The sequence below is a fragment of the Alosa alosa genome, chromosome 9 (assembly GCF_017589495.1).
Source record: "Alosa alosa isolate M-15738 ecotype Scorff River chromosome 9, AALO_Geno_1.1, whole genome shotgun sequence".
In the NCBI taxonomy this organism is placed as follows: Eukaryota; Metazoa; Chordata; class Actinopteri; order Clupeiformes; family Clupeidae; genus Alosa; species Alosa alosa.
Window position 1 is genome coordinate 26,378,213 of NC_063197.1, and position 21,886 is coordinate 26,400,098.

General features: G+C 40.7%; 2 protein-coding genes across 3 annotated transcripts in view; both read right to left on the reverse strand.

Moving 5' to 3' along the window:
* The window catches only part of LOC125300455 (afadin- and alpha-actinin-binding protein-like), a gene marked incomplete in the record, with an annotated part of 7,871 nt that extends 2,090 nt beyond the window's left edge, over positions 1-5,781 (reverse strand). Inside the window, 11 exon segments of the mRNA XM_048252415.1 lie at positions 914-1,047; positions 1,356-1,503; positions 1,765-1,945; positions 2,377-2,452; positions 2,643-2,778; positions 3,195-3,259; positions 3,262-3,304; positions 3,691-3,903; positions 4,207-4,349; positions 4,800-4,859; positions 5,700-5,781. Of these exon segments, the coding sequence (XP_048108372.1) occupies positions 914-1,047; positions 1,356-1,503; positions 1,765-1,945; positions 2,377-2,452; positions 2,643-2,778; positions 3,195-3,259; positions 3,262-3,304; positions 3,691-3,903; positions 4,207-4,349; positions 4,800-4,818 (1,158 nt within the window).
* A 145-nt stretch (positions 5,782-5,926) lies between these two features.
* On the reverse strand, positions 5,927-20,562 carry LOC125300454 (atrial natriuretic peptide receptor 2-like). Of its 2 annotated transcripts, XM_048252412.1 has the most exons (23): positions 20,128-20,562; positions 19,272-19,362; positions 18,765-18,897; positions 18,251-18,374; positions 17,504-17,608; positions 16,829-16,931; positions 16,120-16,265; positions 15,752-15,824; positions 14,351-14,495; positions 13,956-14,042; positions 13,087-13,230; positions 12,654-12,775; positions 12,231-12,375; positions 11,791-11,839; positions 11,591-11,698; positions 11,309-11,428; positions 11,039-11,132; positions 10,584-10,671; positions 10,134-10,273; positions 9,509-9,661; positions 8,016-8,114; positions 7,399-7,490; positions 5,927-6,538 (listed from the first exon to the last, which is right to left on the reverse strand). In XM_048252412.1, the coding sequence occupies exons 1-23, from the start codon at positions 20,164-20,166 to the stop codon at positions 6,431-6,433; spliced, it is 2,508 nt and encodes an 835-aa protein (XP_048108369.1). In that variant the 5' UTR covers positions 20,167-20,562; the 3' UTR covers positions 5,927-6,430. The 2 variants fall into 2 exon arrangements, with proteins under 2 accessions (XP_048108369.1, XP_048108371.1); XM_048252414.1 differs by lacking the exons at positions 18,251-18,374; positions 18,765-18,897; positions 19,272-19,362; positions 20,128-20,562 and adding an exon at positions 17,806-17,907 and having other exon boundaries at positions 5,930-6,538.
* Positions 20,563-21,886: the final 1,324 nt, after the last annotated feature.

Here is a 21,886-nt window from a genome sequence, read left to right on the forward strand (position 1 = left end):
GACTTTTCAAGGACTCAACGAGGTTTCAAGGTTTTCAGACCCTGTGTGAACCCCGTAGAAACCCCTGTGTCAGTTGGCAGAGGTGCAAGCCACATTAACCCCACAGGTGGCTTTAAACACCATGTTCTATTCTCTACATCTAACTAACTTATGCATTTATCATGTATACAGACCTTACTGTTCTGTAACTGACCCTAGGCAGATGGGTCAGGTCCTTGAGTCGTGGATCTGCTTGAGGTTTCTTCCTATATGTATCCCCAATTCTAGGGAGTTTTTCCTCGCCCCTGTTACCCCGGTTACCCTGTTACCCATGGGCCTCCTTTTCTTTTCTCTGATTGTCTAACATTCTGTAAAGCGCCATGTGTAATGTTCTGGCGCTCTATAAGTGAAATTAAATTAAAAATTGAAATTGAAATTACAGTAAGGTCATATGTGATTTATGAACATAAAGGATGTTCTACTACCGCATCCCTGTGTTAGCTCCCTCTGACTACATATCTGGGTGGCAACAGGTGAGGTGCCAATCCAGAAACTTTCTAATGAGGAGACACAGCACTCAAAAACTCCTTTATAGAAATGCATGGGGTTAGTTTGTAACGGCAATATGGCAGTTGTCTACACATATCCCACCCCTTCCGCGGCAAAACGTCGACATGTGAATACATTGAGCCAATCATGTGCTGTGTTGTGAATACATTGAGCCAATAATGTGGTTTGTTGTGAAGACATCGTGCCAATCATGTGTTGTGATCTCGCCGCTGGAGCAAGATTGGTGTCGTGAAGCCTTGCGCACACGCATTTCTGCCGAAACGGATGCCCGATGAGTGCCCAAAAAGTGGTGCAATATGGCCGCCGAGTGGAGGGACTTGCCTAAAAGGACTTTAGCCAATCTCAGTGTGTGGGTCATGTTCACCTGCAGGAGCTGCTGCTGCGTGTGGATGAAGTCCTTGCACTGCTGGATCTCCTGCCGGAGCTGGTCCATCTCCTTGTCATGGGCCTCTATGGCCATGACCTCACTGTCCTTCTGCTGAATGTGACCCAAGGACACTGGGGCAAATAAACACATGGCTAATGAGGGCAGTCTCACATACTGTCATGTAGCACTGTTAAAAGTATGCCTTCCAAGAAGCTAAAGGAGCGACTTTTCTTTCAGTTGTTTTTCAGGTTCAGAATGTTACAAAACAGGACATTTTTAGGTCGTTTTTGGAATACTGAATACTGAAAATAGCTTTTAAAGATATCATAAGCTCTGTAAAAAGGGAACCTCAATATCTTGTTTTCATTTCCTAAATATGCTTCGAAATTAGGCAAAAAATGTGAGTCTTTTTTCCCTGGAAAAGCCTCTCTGTGAGCACCTTGGCTATCTAGTTTTTCCACGTGGTGTTTGAGTTTCCTCCACTGCTGGCGAATGCTGTTAGTTAGCTCTTCTTTGGCTTGCTCACAGCTCTGTTCCAAGCTATCCCGGCCAGATTCGCACACAACCTCCTCATCAGAACCTACATCCTGGGAGGACAGAAGCATAATAAATAATGCATAGACAGGTACTTAATGCTGCATTTAGGAAGCATTAAGTAATAGACATTCTAGAAAAAGAGTGCTATACAAAAATATTAATAATTATTTTATAGGTTGATTTAACAGCTTATTCTGTAATAAAGAATATTTTACAAAGGTATAGGCCCTAACAAATTAATATTTTAACTCAGAACCCTGTGCTGCTACATCAGCAAGAAGAATGGTTGGTACATGGGTCAGATGACTGACCTGGTTTTCGCAGTGTTCCTGCCTCACTTCTCTCCAGCTAGACTGCTTTGGACTTAAGATACTGATCATCTCTTTTTTGATTTGCTGAAGCACTTTCCGCAGCTCTACATTCTCCAGCATCAGCTCGCGCTGACGGTTATCGAAGTCATTCAGGAGAGTCTGGTACATCTCTTCCTCATGCCTAAAAAAACAGAGGGCCCTCTTTTGAATGATGGGCAAAGTCTAACTAAGCTTATAGGCAAAATCAATCAGCTAATTCAACACCATGGGCAAGACGTAAACTGCAAACATTGATAAGTCAGCTCAATGTGCCCACACGCCACACGATAGCTATAGTTCATGCACTTTAGGGCCCATGGTGTTCCATTTTACACCAGCCTGCAAAACACATGTAACGTCACAAACTCTAGTCAGTTAAAAACACTCAATGTTCAGTTTGTATCATTTTAGACTACAGCAGTTCTTGCAAGGTTCTCAAGTTAGTTCTCACTTTTTATTCTATGCTTACTCAAAGCCACAAACTCTTTCATCTTTCAAGCACTGCATTCCCCTTCGGAATAACACACATCCAATAACTTTTATTAATATTACAGAAATCAAAATACTGTTTACCTGGCTTCTGTCTTTCTAGTTTTCCACTGACCTCTCCTTCCATCTGATCTACCCACACAATTCAGAACTTCAATAGCTGTTGAGGAGAAAAACTCAAGTCACTCATTTTAGGAAGCCTGTGGGGCGCATCTCTAAATTTGCCAAAATAATATTGTATTGTCACTATTTAAAGACATACGCATATCATTGGTTCACAATAGTATATTGTATATTATGTAGCACAGGTAATACAGCCACTGGCTACTGAGGAGATCCTTCATACACACCTTGTTTGTTATCCTTTTTATCAATCAATAGCTGATTTAAATGCTCCTTCAGCTTGTAGTATTCTCTTTCTTTTCTTTTCATATCATGATTGTACTGCATAGAGCGACTTGCTCGAATGTTCTGCAGCTTCTGCACCTGTTGATGCCATTGTGATATGAGTTTACTGCAGAATGGTACATCTTTTTTTAACTCTAATTATAAGGTCTAATAAGATCAAAATCAATAGTAAATTAGAAAATGTGCAACATTATAAAAATCATATTGCATCACCTTGTGCTTGAATGATTACTCTAAATTGTGTAAGATGTAATAAGTGGAATTAAATCTGGGAAAGGCCACTCATTAAGATTATTATTGTCTCTAGGCCATACATACAGTAATATGCCTTGCTGGTTAATACATTTGTATTTGTGTGTTTTATATATGCAAAGTATGAAGTGAACAATTTACTACCATATAATGGAAATGCCAGGTGACCATTTACCACTTAATCTCACAAGGAGCTCTTCACTATAAAAACATATCTTGGAGTGAATGATTGTCTCTCTTACCTCCTCTTTTTCATTTTTAAGAGATTTCTTCAGGCTTTTAATATTTAACTGCAGCTGCCTTTCTCTTCCTGAAGTCTTGCATTTTCCCTCTTGGTTATTTCAAGTTGATCCTGAGAAAATACAATCAAGACATTCAGAGTCTCTGATTTCCTGTGAAAACACTTAACCAGATCATTTAAAAATATGGTACTTTCTGGTCTCCAGTCTCTAGATATGGTGAGCTACTGATATTCACACAGATTTCTTTACAGGCATATTTGGCCCAACCAGTTCACAGATAATGTACATGTTGTTTGTATTTCCATTCTGAGGTGTGAAAGGTCATAACTTTACTTCTACAACTTCAGGTTCATGTTCAAGTATTTAGTCATCTATCTATGCATGTAGTTAGTTCACTCCTGTCCCTGTGCGCAGGTAACCCACATAACAACTTCCTGCTACTAATAATACCCCCGTTAAGTGGGCCAGGCGGGGAGAGTGGCCGACAGCAGCTCACCTTGAGCCGGCCTTGGCTGAGCTGCTGCCTCTGCATGTCGCCAACACTGCGGAGCCTCTCAGCCTCCAGCTGGTCCAGGGCCCTCAGGACCCGGTGGTGCCGTTCCAGCAGGGCATACATGCTGTTCAGCAGGGATACCACATCCACGTCCAGCCCCCCGTCACCTCCCTCTGGGTCTGGCTGGACAGCAGGGAAACCCAGGGATGCAGCCTCCTACAAGGTGAAGGGAGGTGGGTTTACAGTATGATACAGTAGATGCACAGAAAGCTGTGGCTAATCACATATGGTTCAATGTGTTTGTTAGAAGTTAAGGTAAGTTGAAATCAAAAAAAGAAGGGAAAAAAAGGTACAGGGGGTAAAAGGCAGTCGACATGGACATGGATACAACAATCAATACAAATGAAGCTAAAATCAAGTCCCTCCCAAAATCCCCCAAATAGTAAACAGCAATAATAATTCTAATGCATTGTGCATACTTTCACTAATTAAGGAAGTCAACCAACAAATGCCACTCGCCTGGTTCAGGTACAAAATACATTCTGGGATGTTGTCTTCTGTACAAAAGTCACTTATCGGACTATAAAAGTTAGTAGACTGAGTGTAATGACCCAGGAGATTCCCTTTGTTCCTGTAAGAATCATAGGAAATGTCTGGAAACTCTGTATAAAGACAAAAGAGAAACATGTAAACTGTTATACCATTCAAACAATATGGGGGTAAATCTTAACACACTCAGTACACCTAGAGTATAGGGTAGGCTAGCTACATATAGGTCAGTGGAGTGATACCTAATTGGGTCATTTTAAAACAAGTCAGAGTATTGTATCACACAGTACAAGACTAGTCTGTTTCTGACTTCATTTGACTAGACATAATTAGGCAAGTCATCTTTGAAGTTGAGGTCAGTCAAAGTCACAAGATCCTTAAATAGCCTTCAGCTGTTATTTCTGACTTCTTAATATGGCTTGTCTCACACGAGACCAGCAAAATGTAGAGCAGGAGAAAGTGACTTAGTGATCTCCAAACCCAGAAAAAAACAAAAGCATTCATTGAGACATGCATTGTTGTTCAAGTTAGTCTATTAATAATGATAATAAAGCAATAGTCACCTTGTGTGGATTCTGGCATCACTGCAGTGGAAATAGGCTACTCCCTATAGGGTCCAGGGTCTGTGAGCAGAAATATTCTTACGTAAAGGATTTTAATGTAGCACATGTACATTCTGAGAAATTGTTTATTAGGCTAGAGCAATATATTTGTTGGCATCTTTAAGATAATGTTGACACTGTTTTTCTATGTTCTTGCTGAAGTAAAGATAGTAATAGGCTAGAAACAATGTACCGTAAGTACCAAAACAAACACCAAAATGTGAGTCTGTCACCTGCGTAGGCTACTAACAGTCAAGACCAGACAGGGAACAAACTGTTAACTGTTAATAACTGATGAAACATTAGTCATAACATTATGTCTAGTTAAAAGAGAACATGTCATAGCCTATGTAGAGAACTATGTCTAAGATCATACATACTTAGAAGTTCACAAAACACTTTAAAACAGATTAACACAGACTAGAAGTCGGTGACGGAGTAGCCATCCAGTCATTATAAATAGTCATTATAAATATTATAGCCTACACAACGGCTTATTAGACGGGCACTGCACTGACTGAGATTTACAGTCGGCCAAGACTTCACGATTAAAATTAAGCATCGACACTATACGGAAAATTAGACATCGTCACTGTATGGAAGGTAAATCATTACGAAAAACACAATAGCATTGCATGCACTGATTAACACCTATAGCCTATTAAAATGGGGTTCAGTGTTGTTTTCATAAAGATTATTGCAGTCAGAGGTCGATATCAACTATCCTATCCTGCGCAACATTTCAATTCTGTTAGAGTCTAGGCTACTATTGCGGAATCAGGTCAAACAGTTATCTGTCGATACTATGGAAAAAATTGCCTAGATTAAGTCCACAAGAACAAAACCATGTAGGCTACTCACAGCTGTTTTGAAGACAGTATTCTGTCGAGGACTGTAGGACTGCACTGATACAGCCGTGCTTTCACTTCACGGCGGGTATAATCAGCTGCGCAGTCATTCATTGGAGAACTCGTCGTCAGGCAACGAAGACCTTGCAAATTCATTGGCTGTAATCTTAATAGTTTTATGCGTATTCATCTTCAAACAACTTTACTGAGAGATGCTTCTTCTGTAGTAAATGCTTTATTTGTTTACAGTTGAGTTTAACATCACACTAACAACAGGCATTCAAATAGTCTAAGACTTTGTAGTGATGTAGCCTAAAACTAAGAACACTGGAATTGCTTGGCATGAACCTACGCTACATTTGTGTTTATATTCTAAGGCAGTTCAATAGGCCTACAACACCTTAAATACATTGGGATAGTGCATTGGAGTTATTCTTTGGATACAAGCATCTGACCATCTAAAAACGTAGCAGACGTAGCAAACGATAGGCCTACAGAGACGCTATTTGATTTCACATTTCACAAGGGATGACAAAAAACATTGATACAATATAATATATTGATGACAAAAAATAGCAACATTGTTCCAAAATCCATATACAATACTGTATACTACTGAACAATGTTCTTTTTGTCATGAGGTGCCTCTTTGAATTTGTCCCTTCTATCACATTATTCAACACTGGAACATGTTTATAAGTCTGTATTTTGTCCATGATTCTTTTTTCATGACTTTCCCGATGGCTAGTTGCTGACGGGCACTGGAACCCCGTACGGCTCTCGGTCCGCCTGTAGTGGGTCAGACAGATCTCTCTTCGCCTCCAGCCACCAAGTTGTCATCTCCCCTTTGCCCTGAAAAACAAAGAGCTGTGCTCTGAAACAACACCCTAGAATATTTAAATTGATGAGGGGCTCCTGACCTATGGATTTAGTTTCCTTTCCCCTTGAGGAACAGACTACTCTGAGAGTGCATAGCAAATGAAGTGCCATTAAGAGAGGGCCATCATGAACATGGCCAGCTGAGACCACTATGGCTCCAGATGAGGTCCCACCCCATCCCATCCCTCTGGGACCACAGGGGATACTCCTCACTCACATACGTTTGTGTTCTACATCCTCACCCTTTGTTGGGTTCACACTTTATTTCAGTACATAAAAGGAAAGAGGCAATGTTACACATTATAAAGCAATTATAAAGACATATTTGTCCTTTGCACCATACATTTCCTACCACTTTTTTCATTGCATAGGATAAAAATACACTGGAGAAATAGAATTGAGCCCAATATTCCATAAACACTCTGGCCGAAATGAAATGTGTGGCTGACATTTATAGCACCTGTCAAATAAATAACTTCCGGTTATATTTACAAATAAGCCACACTAGAATTTCTCTATTTTCTTTTACTCTGAGGGCCATGTGCATGCATCATCCTGTCAGTCTGGAATGTGCTTGTGTGTCCTTGAGGAGAGATTTCTATGGCAACCAGATTGAGCAAGCCAAAACACCTCCTAGCAAGCTAATTTAACCACCAATTTTACTTTCCATTGTTAGTGTATATGACTGAATGAGCCTACAATATCTTCCCTGGCCCCTTACCAACCATTTGAAGAGGGCTTTGATTGACTAAGCAGACATAGCCTATACTTTCCCCCTCATATCCTAATCCTGATAACTGCCAGCAGCATAACTAAATATGAGCACTATTTACCTTGACGACAAGTGATCCACGGCAGGTCAGTATGTACCCTTTCAGGGTACACAGGAGGTCAGCCGTGGGAGCACTGCACTGGATCTTCAGAGCTGGGGGAGAGAGAGGAGAGGAAATGAGATGCTTGGTTTCTGAAAAGGAGGACTACAAGTATTTACTGGAATCTTGCCTGGACTTTCAAGTTGCAATTTGCAGTGTTGCAATGATCAGGATGTGATTGCAGTAGGATAACCAGTACCTTAAGGGATAACCAGTACCTTAAGGAGTACAGGCAGAGACTTTCGCAGTTGAAGGGAGTGATGAGCTAGAGTTATTGACAACTATTATATTAACAATTTCAGTAACTAATTCTCATATGGGGCATTCAGGTCGTGGCTCTCAAAATGAGGTGTGGTGGTTTGTAACCCAGAAATGAGAGGATTAGAGAGAGAATTGTGTTCCATATTCCTGCCAAATTGAGGTCATTTTTAGCCTATTATTAGGAAGGTGTTCATCTTTTTCGTGCCGCTGCAAGTGATAGCAGGCGAGAAAAAAAGAGGTCCACCATGATCCAGGACCTGTGCCAGATCAGGAGCGCTGCTCTGTTATGGGGCGGTCGGCTCACTGTGTTCGCACACCTTCGCTCGTGGATTCCATTCGGGACGCCGTGTTCACCGTGTCGCCAAACAAACAGTACCGGGGCATCTTCGTTCCCACAACACCAGCAACCACAGGGCCTGTGTGGATTTAACAAGGCTTAGTCAGTGCATACATTTTTTACTCAGTCACATTCGTCATCCTCATTTGTCAGGAACTCCATTCCTCATGGAAAAAATAGCTTGTCATTAACAGACTGGCTCAGTGGAAACCCTGTAAGTGCAGAGAACATGGAAAAGATCATCTGCTGTGAGAAAGATATGTACAGTAAAATAGCCATTGTACAGTATACACCATCACCAAAAACAATCATTTTGTTGTGATCAGGGATGGGCAGTATTTATGATACATGTAATTCAAATACAAAATAGTATTTTGTCATTAGAATGTTATTGGGTTGAAGTAAATGACTGCGTATGTTTGTAGCAAAATACTTTATAGGTGTGTATTTTTGAAGTTTAATAATGCTGCCAAATCACACCAACCCACTCACTCAACCACATGGTTACTAGCTCACCCACACTTATAAGTTTGCCTGTTTTCGGTAGAACTTTGGGACAACATTGACTGTAATGTGTATGTGTCCTCCAAAGCTGATGAGACACAAGGCACTTTTCTGAGCAATGTTGCTGGGCAATGTTTGTGAGTACTGTTGTTCTGGCACATTCCTTTGGATATTGGACAACTTATTTTTCTTGAAAAGTTTAAACAGTTGGCAAATTAACATGATCATTCAATCGGAATCCATGGAACCGGTTGTGTTATGTAGTTGCCCTGCTCACAAAGTTGCGCCATGTCACCTCAAGCAATATCAAGCATTCTGGGCATGCATTGACAATATCAGAGACTTCATTCTCTGTATTATATGTCAGAGTGCCATGAGTTTGAAGTCTTTATTTTAAGGAAATATAACTACATTGGGTTGCTTTAAGCCCACATTCTGCATAGGTTCTGTGGTTAGTTTGTACCACTTGACAAGTTCAGTTGTGACTTTTTGATTAAATATCTGATATAGTATTTACGCTATGAGATTTAACAGGGATATAAGCATAGTTGATCTGTTGACTATTTGCAGATTTATGGCATGTCTCGTGGAGAAAAGCTGTTGCTCTCAAGGAATAGATTAAACATATGTATATAGATAGGGAAGGTTTGCAAAGTGATTTCATGCTCCCTTAAAAAAAGTATTTTTTAATATTTTGAATGAATCTTAATACGTTTAAATTAGGGTATTTGATGTTCTATTTGAAAATACATTTGATGTATTTTTGCCCATCTCTGGCTGTGACGCATAGTATACTGTAAATTAAAAACAGAAAACAGGAACTCCAAATGTGTTGGGGTACCATTCTAACACCAATTTAACATTCACATCACATTCAGTTCACACCACATTCCAATTATGGTTTCATGGTTAACATCCTGGTTTCTGTGTTTCCTGCCAGTAGTGACATGCTGTGTGGGCGAGCCTCACCTGAGTGGATGCCAGCCCGTATCTCGAGCTGTGTGGTGGGCTTGTGGGGGATCTTAAAGGCATGGCACACGCTGATGAGGTCCAGGGCCATGCTCGCAATCTCTCCTGCATGGTTGATGCCATTCTCGTTCGGCACGCCAGAGACCACCATGTCTGAGACACCCATCCACACACACACACACACACACACACACACACACACACACACACACACACACACACACACACACACACAGAGAGAGAGAGAGAGAGAGAGAGAGAGAGAGAGAGAGAGAGAGAGCTGGGATGATTCTTGCGGTCACTGTCTGTAGGTATATGCATAATGACCAGAGGTGATAGACCTGGGAAGTATACTGCTCAAAACAATTAAGGGAACACTTCAATCATCCACTGGATCGGTACTCTGACACTGACACTTGGCTCTGAGCACAAGTAAAACTTTTGAGGCGAGTGTTTTATTTTGCAAGAACTGTCAGACATTCTGTGAATGTAGTTTGAGAATGGAGAAAAGGGTGGAAGGTTTCAAAAAATGTGTTTTAACAATTGTGGAAAACTGTAAGTGTTCCCTTCATTTTTTTGAGCAGTATATTTGGCATTTACAAACAAATGCCTCGGCAATACTTACAAGCATCTCCTATGGTCTCCACTTTATACACGTCATAGTTGTCGATAATATCGTCAAATGTGGTGTAGAGTTTGTTGAGGAAGTTCACCACCTGATGGGGGGTACTGGAGCCAGATAGTTGTGTGAAACCCACTATGTCACTGCAGCAAGACAGGAACAGATGACCAGTGAGCACATTAGCTAAATTTATCATGTGCATTTCTAATAAATAAATCTGTGTCTGTTAATATAGACCCTTCCAAGAGAGTTCCATTATCAGCATCATAGTTGGCCCCACAAGACTTCCTTTTTAACATTCCATATGTTATCTTAATGCAGAGGAAGTAGATTGGGACCCAAATAGAACGTTCAAGCATTGTTTTTGTTTTTATTGTTGAAAGGGTCTATAAAACAACAGAAAAATATCAGATGGTGCTCACTGTTCACTGTGCAGTACCAAGCAACCCCCACCTGAAATACACAGTGGCATTGGAGTAGCTCTGAGCCTCAGCTGTACGTCCTTGACGAAGGTCATCAGCAACTGGCTTTGGTAACATACCTACAGAAATTAGCCTTACAGTATTCATTTATTCAATTACGCAAGTCTAATTCATAGACTCACGTTTCTTATTTGAAGCAACATTACAGAAAAGAAGACTAATGAATAGCTAGGAACTTAAAATTGGATAAATATTTTCACCTCCATTTCAAAACTTAAGTAAAGTACATCAAGTAAAGTAAAGTTAAGTAAACACTCAAAATACTGTAGATAGTCTACATATTCTGCCAATAAGTGTTTTGGTTGTCCACTAGGTGGCGCTTCTTACTGAAAATGCTCTACGGAGATTGCTGCATTACTATTCCACCTGCCATGTCATTACAGTGCTTTTAAGGCAGTGGAACAAAAAAAGAATGTTGTAAATTACTGTAGAGTAAGCGGTCCGTCTTCTGTTTCTCTTGGAGAAGATCCTGTGTCCGCTCAGCCACAATAGCCTCCAAATGCTTGCTGTACTTTTCCATCTGAGGAGTGGGGAGTGCACAAATGTGTGACTCTTATTTATAAGAACACACAAACTAAAAAGAAATCTAAAAAAACGTTTTATACATATATATATAAACATATATTGCTTAGCAGACAGTATTCAATTAGCATTTGGTTTGGTATCCTTCCATGAGAAAACAGTAGAAAAACCTACCAGGTTCATCATCATGTCTACAGGGCTGACTTTGTGGGGGTTCATTTTGTCTAGAAACTTCTTCACCTGCTCAAAGGTTGGTCTCATGGCAGCGTTGTGTGTCCAGCACTTTTTGATGAGCTGCGTGAGCATCAGTCATGTGGTGAGTGTGTGAATGTGCACGTTATTAATAACAGCAAGTATTGATTTACAAAACTCTCTGGTGGCTTATTTTGACAAATAAACAGATTCAGATCTACAAAATGAGCATGTAGAGAATTGTCAACGTCTGTTGTGACACACCTCACAGTAATCACTCTGATCGGGGCAGTCTGTATCCGCTTTTCCCGGTTTCAGCTCAGGAAGCTGCGGACGCCACATGACGTCTAGCTTTACAAGCTCCGTCTGCTCCTGGTGCCAAGATGATTGACAGGTGTCACAACAATAATTGAATCTTTTTCCGCTTTAACCAACTCATTCATGGGGTAGGCCATCATACTCACAGAAATTAGATCACTGCGGGACGCAATCTCAACCAAAATGATGGAATAACTGAGGCAGACGGAGAGGGCAAAAATGAATTTCAAGTTGTTTTAAAGCTCTCTGTTAGGATTATGATTCACTGCACTATGTACAGTCACCTGTCTATTCTTTATATACACTGGGTGTATGCAAATGTCTCAAGTATCACAAATAAAACATTTTCCTTTTGTGTGTGTGTGTGTGTGTGTGTGTGTGTCTCTCTGTGTGTGTGTGTGTGTGTGTGTGTGTGTGTGTGTGTGTGTGTGTGTGTGTGTGTGTGTGTGTGTGTGTGTCAGGTCTCATGACAACACCTGTATGTACCTAAGTCAAGCTGATGGGTAAACATTTGTACTGGAAAACAACTGTAGGGTACTTCATTGACATCCGCCATGCCTTTGGGTAAACAAACCATATACTTCACCTGTATATGTCGGCTGGAGCGGTGTGGTTGGAACTGCTGCCAAGGAGGACTTCAGGGGCACAGTATATCCGGTAGGGGCTCTCACAGTGGAAAGTGTTACTGATGGCCTCAAAGTCCTCCTTCCTGTAGGCCTCTAAGCCGTAGTCTATAGATGAGGAAAGACCTATTATTTATTTGACCACAAATTGATTATTTCCTGTGGCCTGACCACCTCGCCAGTGGACTATGTTAAATACATGGGTTTAGTATGAGGTATAAACGCAATAAAATACTGACACTACGGAAAAACACTATGGAATATAATCTATGAACAAATAGACATCAGACTAATTTAATAAAAACAATTGAGGGAAACTGTTACATGATACATTTTGTTGTTGTGTCAGGTAGGTTCAGAGTGTTTGATTGGATGTGCTGGATCACCTGAAATTTTGCAGACCCAACGGTCATCGATGACACAGTTTCTAGAGTGAAGTCTTCCATGAAAAATCTTGTGCTGATGCAGGTAGGCCATGCCACGAGCAATATCAGTGGCAAAAGACAACCTGGAAACATATCAACATTTCAGCTGCTTCATACAGCATGTAAATAGCATGCAAATATGCCAATAAAAAGACAACTGTCAGTATACAACAAATTTAGCTAAATCCACCGTCACAAATTAGTACAACTTTATCAAGTTCCTTAGAGTTTTAACTATATCTTCTCCAATTTGTGTTCTTCCATACTACATACAAAACAATAATCAAGTTTTCCTTTATTTACAATAACCACACTGAAGTGAAGTAACAACTTTAAGCTATAAATACATACAGCAGCAACAAGATGTAAGAATTGATTTCCGAGGGGAATTTACCGAAAACCCCAATTGATTGGGATGTCTTCATTCAGAAGGACATCGGCAAGACTTCCCTTTGGGCAGTACTCTGTAATGATGTTGACAAATGGGACTTCAATGCATCCACCAATGAACTTGCAGAGATTGGGGTGATCCAGTTCTCTGGCATAACAAATAACAATGAGAGAGAACAAGGAAGGATAGAGGAAAAGGGTTTTTTTAATGGCCCGTCAATTAAACAGTCATCTATGAGTTTTGCCTAAGTGTATTAATCTAAGTACTAAGTAAATTAATCCACAGAACAGATTTCAATCAGCCTTGAGCAAGCTGTGCCTTGCTTGTTAAGGAAGTACACTACACTACGTAAATGTCTGATCAAATATGTTATGGTGAGGTAAGTCTGCAAATACAAAAACATCCTTTAGGATATTGAATATTTTTACAAAGTTTTGATCAAACATTAGGTCAGACTGTATTTATCAAGAGCATACACAATGTTTTATTTACCATCAATTTACAAAAGACTGTAAGGACACTGAAAGTACACAGGTAGCCACAATGCACAGTATTTGAACATTAAAAGCAGAACAGAAGTAACTCGGACAGAGCACACACAAATAACTGCAGCATCAGAATCACTATTCATTTGAGTGTTCTCAAACATGGCTAGTGAAAGAATTGTATTTGTTTGAATAAAATCTATATAAATATACATTTAAGATATAAATGTGAAATGGGTTTACATTAAGGATAAAACCAAGCTGTTGCAGTAATAGATATACATCAAACAAAGGGCCATGATCTTCCATTGAAAAACAACACGAAGAACAGAAACAATAGGGGTGACAAAACACTAGAACCATCACCCAGCCAAACATCCCACTCACCGAACCTCCTTCACTTCTTTCCTGATAGTCTTGGAGAGGGCAAAATGCTTCTTCTGAATGTTTTTCACGGCCACAGTTCTGCCATCACTATTTGCAAACAAACACAGCAATGGAGGTTTGTAGTCTGTTGTTTATTAACCCACCAAGGATTGTATTTAAAGCCTGTAAACATGTTTGCTTCCTCTGTAAAAACCAAAGATAACACCCCAGAGATTTTCTTTTCCATTTTCCTCAAGTGAGAACCCAACACGCTTGATGCAAATTCACCCCATGAGGAATGTCTGCTTCTTAGTAATAAATATAGATTTATGATAACAAACCTCATTAACTAACCTCAGCTACAACCCAACAGTACACTCATACCACATGACGCCTGTTATGAGGGCAAGACTCACTAAATGCCTGGCTGGATGAAGCCCGGTTTGAAGCCTGAGTTTGTGACGGTGCAGACGGTGACGTCTGTGGCCCGGCTCACACTGGAGCTACTCTTCACTGGCTGTAGGCTGGTGGTGCTGCAGAATCCCATGTAGCACATCTTACCTACACACCACAGCACCACGGCAGAGAGGAGAGCAGATACACACTTTACCTCGACAACACAGCACCATGGCAGAGAGGAGAGCAGATACACACTTTACCTCGACAACACAGCACCACGGCAGAGAGGAGAGCAGATACACACTTTACCTCGACAACACAGCACCATGGCAGAGAGGAGAGCAGATACACACTTTACCTCGACAACACAGCACCACGGCAGAGAGGAGAGCAGATCAGTTATATGGGGGCACCAGTGGTCAAGGTTGCTTGGAGAGTTTGGATGAACTCCCACATGCTCACAAAAGTAATGTTTTTTGTCAAGCTGAAAGCAAGACAGGGTCTACACAGGGATGTGGGAAGCAGGGACTGAAAACAGAATGGTTTTCATTTTGGTCCGTTCTGAGCAAAAACATTATTTTTTTGTTCCTGTTCCAGTGTTCCAAAGCCTCTCCTTTAAATGGTAACCAGTTAGAACATTATAGAAAACGGTTTATAACATTCCTTTAAAAATAACATTTGTCTTTACAAATTGATTTATGGTCAGTGGCACAATACAGTACTAACAGCCTTAAAGCCTAAATCAAAGCACATTAGATATCAAGGCTAACGGTTAAAACTTCAGGAACAGAAAATGTCCTTGCTTTAAACCCTGTAATAGCCTAACCTATGTGTGGTGCTACCAACTGCATGCCATGCCTATAGATATTTTCCTAGTGTCTCTGGTAGCCTATGTTATTTCACACAATGTTTCAGTAATTTAGGCTACATACTTGGAAAAGGCAGTTAGATAGTGCTGAATATGAAAATCCTTTTTATCAATTAGTAGTTCTAGCTTATTATACAGACATTGATTCATAAAATCTGATTAAATTCATCCTATAAGGGGTCTGGGGAACATTGTGTGGGCAGGTCACTTTATATATTCAAACCAAGATTAATTGGAACGATAAATACCATTATTAACTAGTTATCTAAAATTGAAAATAATGTTTTCACCCCGGAACAAGTGAAATTGGTTTTGTTCCCATTTTCGGTTATGTTCATCCAAAAATTGTGTTCATTTCTAGTTTTCATTTCCGTTCTTTGAACCGTTTCCAATCACTGGAACTGTCAGCATTGATAGCTAATGACTCATCAGGAGTAAGCTCATCAGTAAAAGAGAGTGTGGATGTCTGGTTTTCATTAAAGGTTGGACTACTGATGTAAAACTGTCTTTATGCCTTGAAGTTTAGATGATATTTTAGGCATCACCTCACCAAACATTATGTTGTTGTAGTTGATGATCCAGCTCTCGTCCCAAAACATCTTCTGCTTTTGGTACTGAATCCACTAAAACACAAACAAAAACAAAAAACAACTCCCATTATGCCTACTAAAAGCTTTCAAGCTTTGTGAGTAATTGCTCTAACTTCAAAACTGCCCAGTGCTGTTTACTTGGTACATGTGGCACCCATGTAAAACTTTGTCGTCGATGGAAATGTGCGCTCGCCATTATTTACTTATTCACATTGCACTGTTTTCATGTGCCTTTCAATTACAGACACACACACACACTGCCTTTGAGGAAAACAAAACAGAGATACTTCAGTGGGGTCAAACCCCCAAAGGCTGGGCGTCGCCTCACCACAATGGTTAAGATGAAGCCACTGCAGAATAAGGCAACTGGGAGCCCAATGGCAACTTTAATGGACATGGACATGGGGCAGACACCGCAGTCCGCCGGGCAGTTCAGGCAGCTCTCCTCCAGCTCACAGATGTTATCTCCACACACTGTTACACACACACGCAGGAAAGAGCAAACAGCTGAAGTCACGAGAAGCACACAGGAGTCTCAGAAAGAAATATATGTCAGGTCTCCTTTTCTCGTGACATACTAAAAAAGTACCGATCTGATAAAGCGGTTATGCTAATACGGCCTATGGTATAAACCAGTTTGGTCTGTAAATTGACTTCAAAACCACCTCATGTGGGAGCGTACCTATGTTCCCCGGGTCCTATGTTCCCCGCTTTGCATAAAAACCCTAACCCTAAACCTAACCCCGAGCAGGGAATATAGGACCCGGGGAACATAGGGAATATAGGGACCCCCATAAGGAAGACCCCCATGTCCTAAGCAGTTTATACAAATTCAGTCAGAGCCATTTGTTCAGAAAGGGCAACCTGTTCTATTGTCAGCACAAGTTCACTGTCGGTGGTATATTTTATTCCCTCATCTTTTTCTGATTGGTGGTATACAACATTTGAAACCCCATGCCACTTTATGGTACACAATGTTCTGGCTCAGTGATAGGATGATGCAGTGGACAGATATTACCAACAGTCTAATTGCTGACCTTGCGCACTGACGACTAGAACCTTGGACTCCAGTGCTGCGTGCAACTGTCCCACTTTGATATGGGCAATAAGGGACGTCACGCCTAAGTGCACCAGCACGACCTGTGCAAAAATAAAGCAAGAAGAGACATGCCTCAAAGAGGGTGTTGATGGTGGCTCCACTACACAATGGTAGCTCCACTACACAATTGATCTATAATGCCTTCTTACAAATTTTAAGGGCTATTTTCTCCTTGTATCAGGGTCATGTCCTGCATGTATGTGCATGTACTGTATGTGATTTACTTTACTTTACTTTACTTTACTTTACTTTACTTTACTTTTCTTTACTTTACTTTACTTTTCTTTACTTTACAGCCCAAGACAAATTTCCCCTTGAGGGACAATAAAGTTTATCGTATCTTATCTTATTTCCTTACCACTGAGTAGTGCATCAAAATGATGTGAAAGAGACTGTAAACTGAATGGAAATCCACATCACAGAGATTGTTTCAAGTGTAAGTTAAGTGTTGGGCAGTTCTGTAACATGACTAAAGAATTGTTCTAAAGTGAAGCATTACACTTTATTTCCCCCATTAAACTGAATAGGCCTATAAAACGTTTACTTAAAAAATTCTACTTCATCAATTTTGAGATGTGGCAGCTTCAGAAAGGGGTAAGAGGATTTGAGTCACCTTTGATGTCCAGAGTTGCTGACTCATCTTTCCTGCCTTTGAAACAGTGTGTGTCACAATCTCGCCATCATCTGGGATCCAGGGTCCACATATGCCCCCCTGCCTCTATTTGAGAAAGCAATGGAAAGGCGATGCATACAAACACACACACACATATACAAACACAGAGAGAGAGAGAGAAAGAGAGGAAGGCAGTGAGACAGGAAAACAGTGAGACAGTGCCATGGAGAGAGAAAGACAGAGACGCTTATGGCCAGCGCTTATGGCAATCAAAAACAATTTTCTCTTCTCAAATGACCCACTCTTCAGATGAAGGTCACGGCATGTGTACACAACGTAGAGAGTCCCGGGTGTCCGCGAGGAGAGGGCCTAACGAGGGCTAATTAAAGCCTACGTTCGCACCGCTGATGAGCCATACTTGTAGGATTGCAGCCCTTCTCACAATAATCAAATGTTTTACTGTCAGCAGCTAGATAATTATACAGCCAGGGGCCCAGTGTGTGTGCTTAATGGCTCCCAGCTGCTTGTTGTTGCCTACACACACGTACATGTACACACACACACACACACACACACACACACACACACACACACACACACACACACAATCACACACACCCCACAGAAAAGCAAGTTGGAACAAAAACAGCAACTGTTTTTTTTTTTTTTTTTTTTTTTTAAAAACATCCATATCTTTTCTTTTTCTTACAGTGTAACATTTTCCAGAGCATGGGTGGCATTACTGACCATGAGGGCAAGAGGGCAAGAGTGGATGTTGGCGTGGTACACGCAGCAGTTGTGCTCGTCAGCGTTGTTCCAGTTCGTGGGACACTCGTGCTCGTGACAGAAGCGCTTGGCCTCCGAGGCATCGCTGCGAAGGAAGAAAACAGGCGAGAACCTCCAATCAGACCAAAGTGACGACAGGCGTCAGTTTTTTTCACACGCAACCAGTGACACCAGTTGTTTTAAACTGAAGGAACAATTATACATTGGAGAAACTGCAGTGGATGACATGGATAGAGATGCGTTTTCTCTTCTTTGGTCTGCATCAGAGACTGTTTGCACCTGACAGTATGTGTCTATTTATTTCAATTCAAGTGAAGCGACAGAAAGCAGTCCTGCCCGCACAGTGCAGCATTGTCCATGGCAAGCAAATATTAGCCAAGTGATGAATACTAAATTGTTAACTTTTTGTATAATTCTAAATGTCATGGTTGAGCTACGTTGTTAAGGGAGATGATCTTTTATGCCGCAGGATCACCTGAACTGGAAGATCTTGTTTTTCACCGCATAATCATAGAAGGAGTCGGCAGCCGTAACTGAATAGGTAACATTGAACTCCTCCCCCTCCGTTACTTTCTCAGGAGGCCGTTGGACCCAGGCCATCTCGAGTCCTGATGCAGCACAGAACCACAATGTTCCAAAACATCACCCCATATATTGGTCATAGATATCCAAGGCATTTAAAAATATCATAAAATGTCTCATTATGTCTCTGAACAGAACATTTTGTATTATTATTTCAGATAATGTACATTCCTTATGAAGGCAAAAAAAAGGTCACGGCCAACTGTTGGATAGTCTGTCTTTGAAATGTTACAAATGTTGCTCATATAAACAGACATCAAACTTCAACTCACTTTTTTAGTTTATCTGTGTTTGCAATTGCAAATGGTGAGTTCACAATCCCAGAAACAAACTAAATGAAAACTTGTTTGCCCAACACTCAGTGATATTAGATTCCCTTTAAACATCTGATATTACTCACCTCCGCAGCTTATCATATTGTAATCATTGGGCTCAGCAATAGGCCAGCAGTCATACTCTGAGTTGTCGAGGTCATGCCAGCAATCAACAGCCTGGTGAAGAAAATCAACCTCTTTATCTATCTCATTAAAAACAACAAAGCATATTCAGCCGCTGGCAAATTGTAGGTTCACTGAGATGTTTAATTTCACATTGAGATTTGATTACAGGCACGGACACATGACACAGCTAGAACACAGAGGTAAATGATCACAATGTCTCTAGTGCACACACACATACTCAACACACATTCATAGACATCAATAGCCATACAGTGTATAGTTTCTCAGAAAATTAAACATTTGCTGATTTCACTTCTATTTACCACACACGTGCCCTCTTGAGTTTGCAAATAGCGGTTTCAGGATGCAAAAGTGGATCGGCGCCCATGCTGTTTGCCTCAGTGGAACACATTCAACATGTCGCACATAATTCCAAACGAGTGTTTCTGACATGTCAAACAAAGCTCAAACGAGTGTTTCTGTACGTCAGACAAAGCTAGGGTGTCCCCCCGATTTCAGATGACCGAATCCAAAATAGCTCTCCTTTTCATAGCCAAAAAAGGAACCCAAGACATGGTGAATATTTACTGAACATTTAAAAACAACAAAACTCACTTGAACGTGACAGTGCATCACAAAACACTTAGAGGTGTCAAGCCTCCCAAGCCACAAATCAGCGACTTCTACCCAACTTGAGGCATTTATCAGCAAGCAACCACAATAGCCTGAACCTCATACAAATTATAATGGCAACAAAAATCAAATCTCACAACACAGAAGTTGCATTTGTACCAAAGAATCAACACGAGCACTCACCAGGAGAAGGGACGCCAGTGAGGCAGCCCAGAGAGCCATGTTGCTGTGCTCTCCGACTCTCAGGTGCGTGTCCCCAGGGACTGGCTTCTTTTTGCCTGTGTGAGAGCTGGGCTCTTGGCTTCGGTACCCCCCCTTAATTGTTAAATCAGTGGAAGTGGGCTCTTTTAATCAGAACAAAGACAGCCCTCCGACCTCTACGCCCAGGAGACTCGCGTCGCCCTCACCCACCATGGCACCCTCCAGGCACAGGACATCCACCCATTTTAGCCCCAACAGAAGATGTGTGTGTGTGTGTTTTGGAGTGGGGACAGATTGGGTGTTTTAATATATGCAGATCCTGTTGGTCAGAATACATATTCCAGATTAAGATGCTTTCTATTACATAGCATGCATCACTGGATAAGTCCATCAGAACAGTTTGGTGTGTCATTGTATACGTCAATGAGAATTTCAGGAATACCTGTCAAAGTATAAAGGCCAAAACATCTGAGAATGAAAGTGAATAGCTCTAAAATCCTCAAAAAACCTCAGGGACAAGGCCAACATTTCCTCCCATCTGTGAAATTTTATTGGCATTTTAAAGACACTTAACTTCAAAATTACTCCTGCAAGTAGGTCTCCAGAATGTACTTCACCGTTTCTTTCTGAGAATCTGGGCAGCAGTTGGGGAAGGGAAGGTTTTTTTTGTGTATTTGGGAAAGGGCCTCTGCTGCCAGAACGGTACTCTTAATTAAACCATAACCCAGTGTGGTTGCCTGCCAGATTTACTTTTTTCGTTTTAACTGAACACTTTCCCATTTAAAAGCCAATTAAAATTCCAAGTCGTTCTCATTTGGTGATTATGAGAGACTCTGTGACTTATTGCTGTGTGTAGTTTCAAGTTGGAAAAAGGTAAGGTTCTGAATAAATAAAAAGAACATGATTTTTCAGGCCAAAGCACCTACAGTTAATCAAACCTGAACCTATCCAATGTTTCTCAAAGATCTTAGATACACACATTCACAGGGCTTTTATATATCCAAAAAAAAGACTTCTTGGTGGGCTTCTTACATCAGAAAAATAAATACTTTGAGTAAAGACGATATTGAACTTCAATATGCTATTCCCAAAAAACAGAGCTTATGCAGATATTTGTAGAAATTCCAGATTTATAGCTTGAGTACATATTATTACAGTGACAAACACAACCCTTAAATAGGGTACAAGTTTACAGCATAGTATGACGTTAATTTGAATGGCTGACAAGAACAGTACCGATAGCAGTAAACTTGGAATACTGAAGAAGCATTGGAACAATCACAATACAGGAATAATATATCTGAGGTTTATAACAGACTGCAAGTTTGAAATTATTATCATATGACTGATAACGGCCTGGAAATGTAGGAGATTTAAGTAAACAGCTTTCCTTTCTAAAATTAACTTTATCTCGACAGCCATCAGTATCAAGGATTCCACAGAATGATAGTGAGACAGGGCAAGACCTGACCACAACAAAAAAAAATGGTCCTAGAAGGTATCAGCCACCTCCCAAAAATCACAGAGAATATGGCCCCCAATAATGCTCATTTCTGTTTACACATCGGTACCATACGCTCACACATATATTCTATAAAAGGCATAGCAAAGTGGTTTAACAGTACAAGGCAATGTAGTTGCACATATACTCTATGCACCATCGTCTTTACAGCACAAAACAAGGAATCACTTAAAAGAAGGGCGATGGTCTTCACAGGTTACAGTGACAACATATCAGACT

Bases quoted from the DNA above. Each gene is read 5' to 3' on its own strand.
- LOC125300454 (XM_048252412.1), bottom strand. From the start codon at position 20,166: ATGGCTCTCTGGGCTGCCTCACTGGCGTCCCTTCTCCTG. The intron at 13,231-13,955 runs GTGAGTGGGATG...TTGTTATGCCAG, and splicing joins AAAGAAGTGAAGGAGGTTCG to AGAACTGGATCACCCCAATC. The intron at 8,115-9,508 runs GTGAGGCTCGCC...AAATCCACACAG, and splicing joins ACGGGCTGGCATCCACTCAG to GCCCTGTGGTTGCTGGTGTT.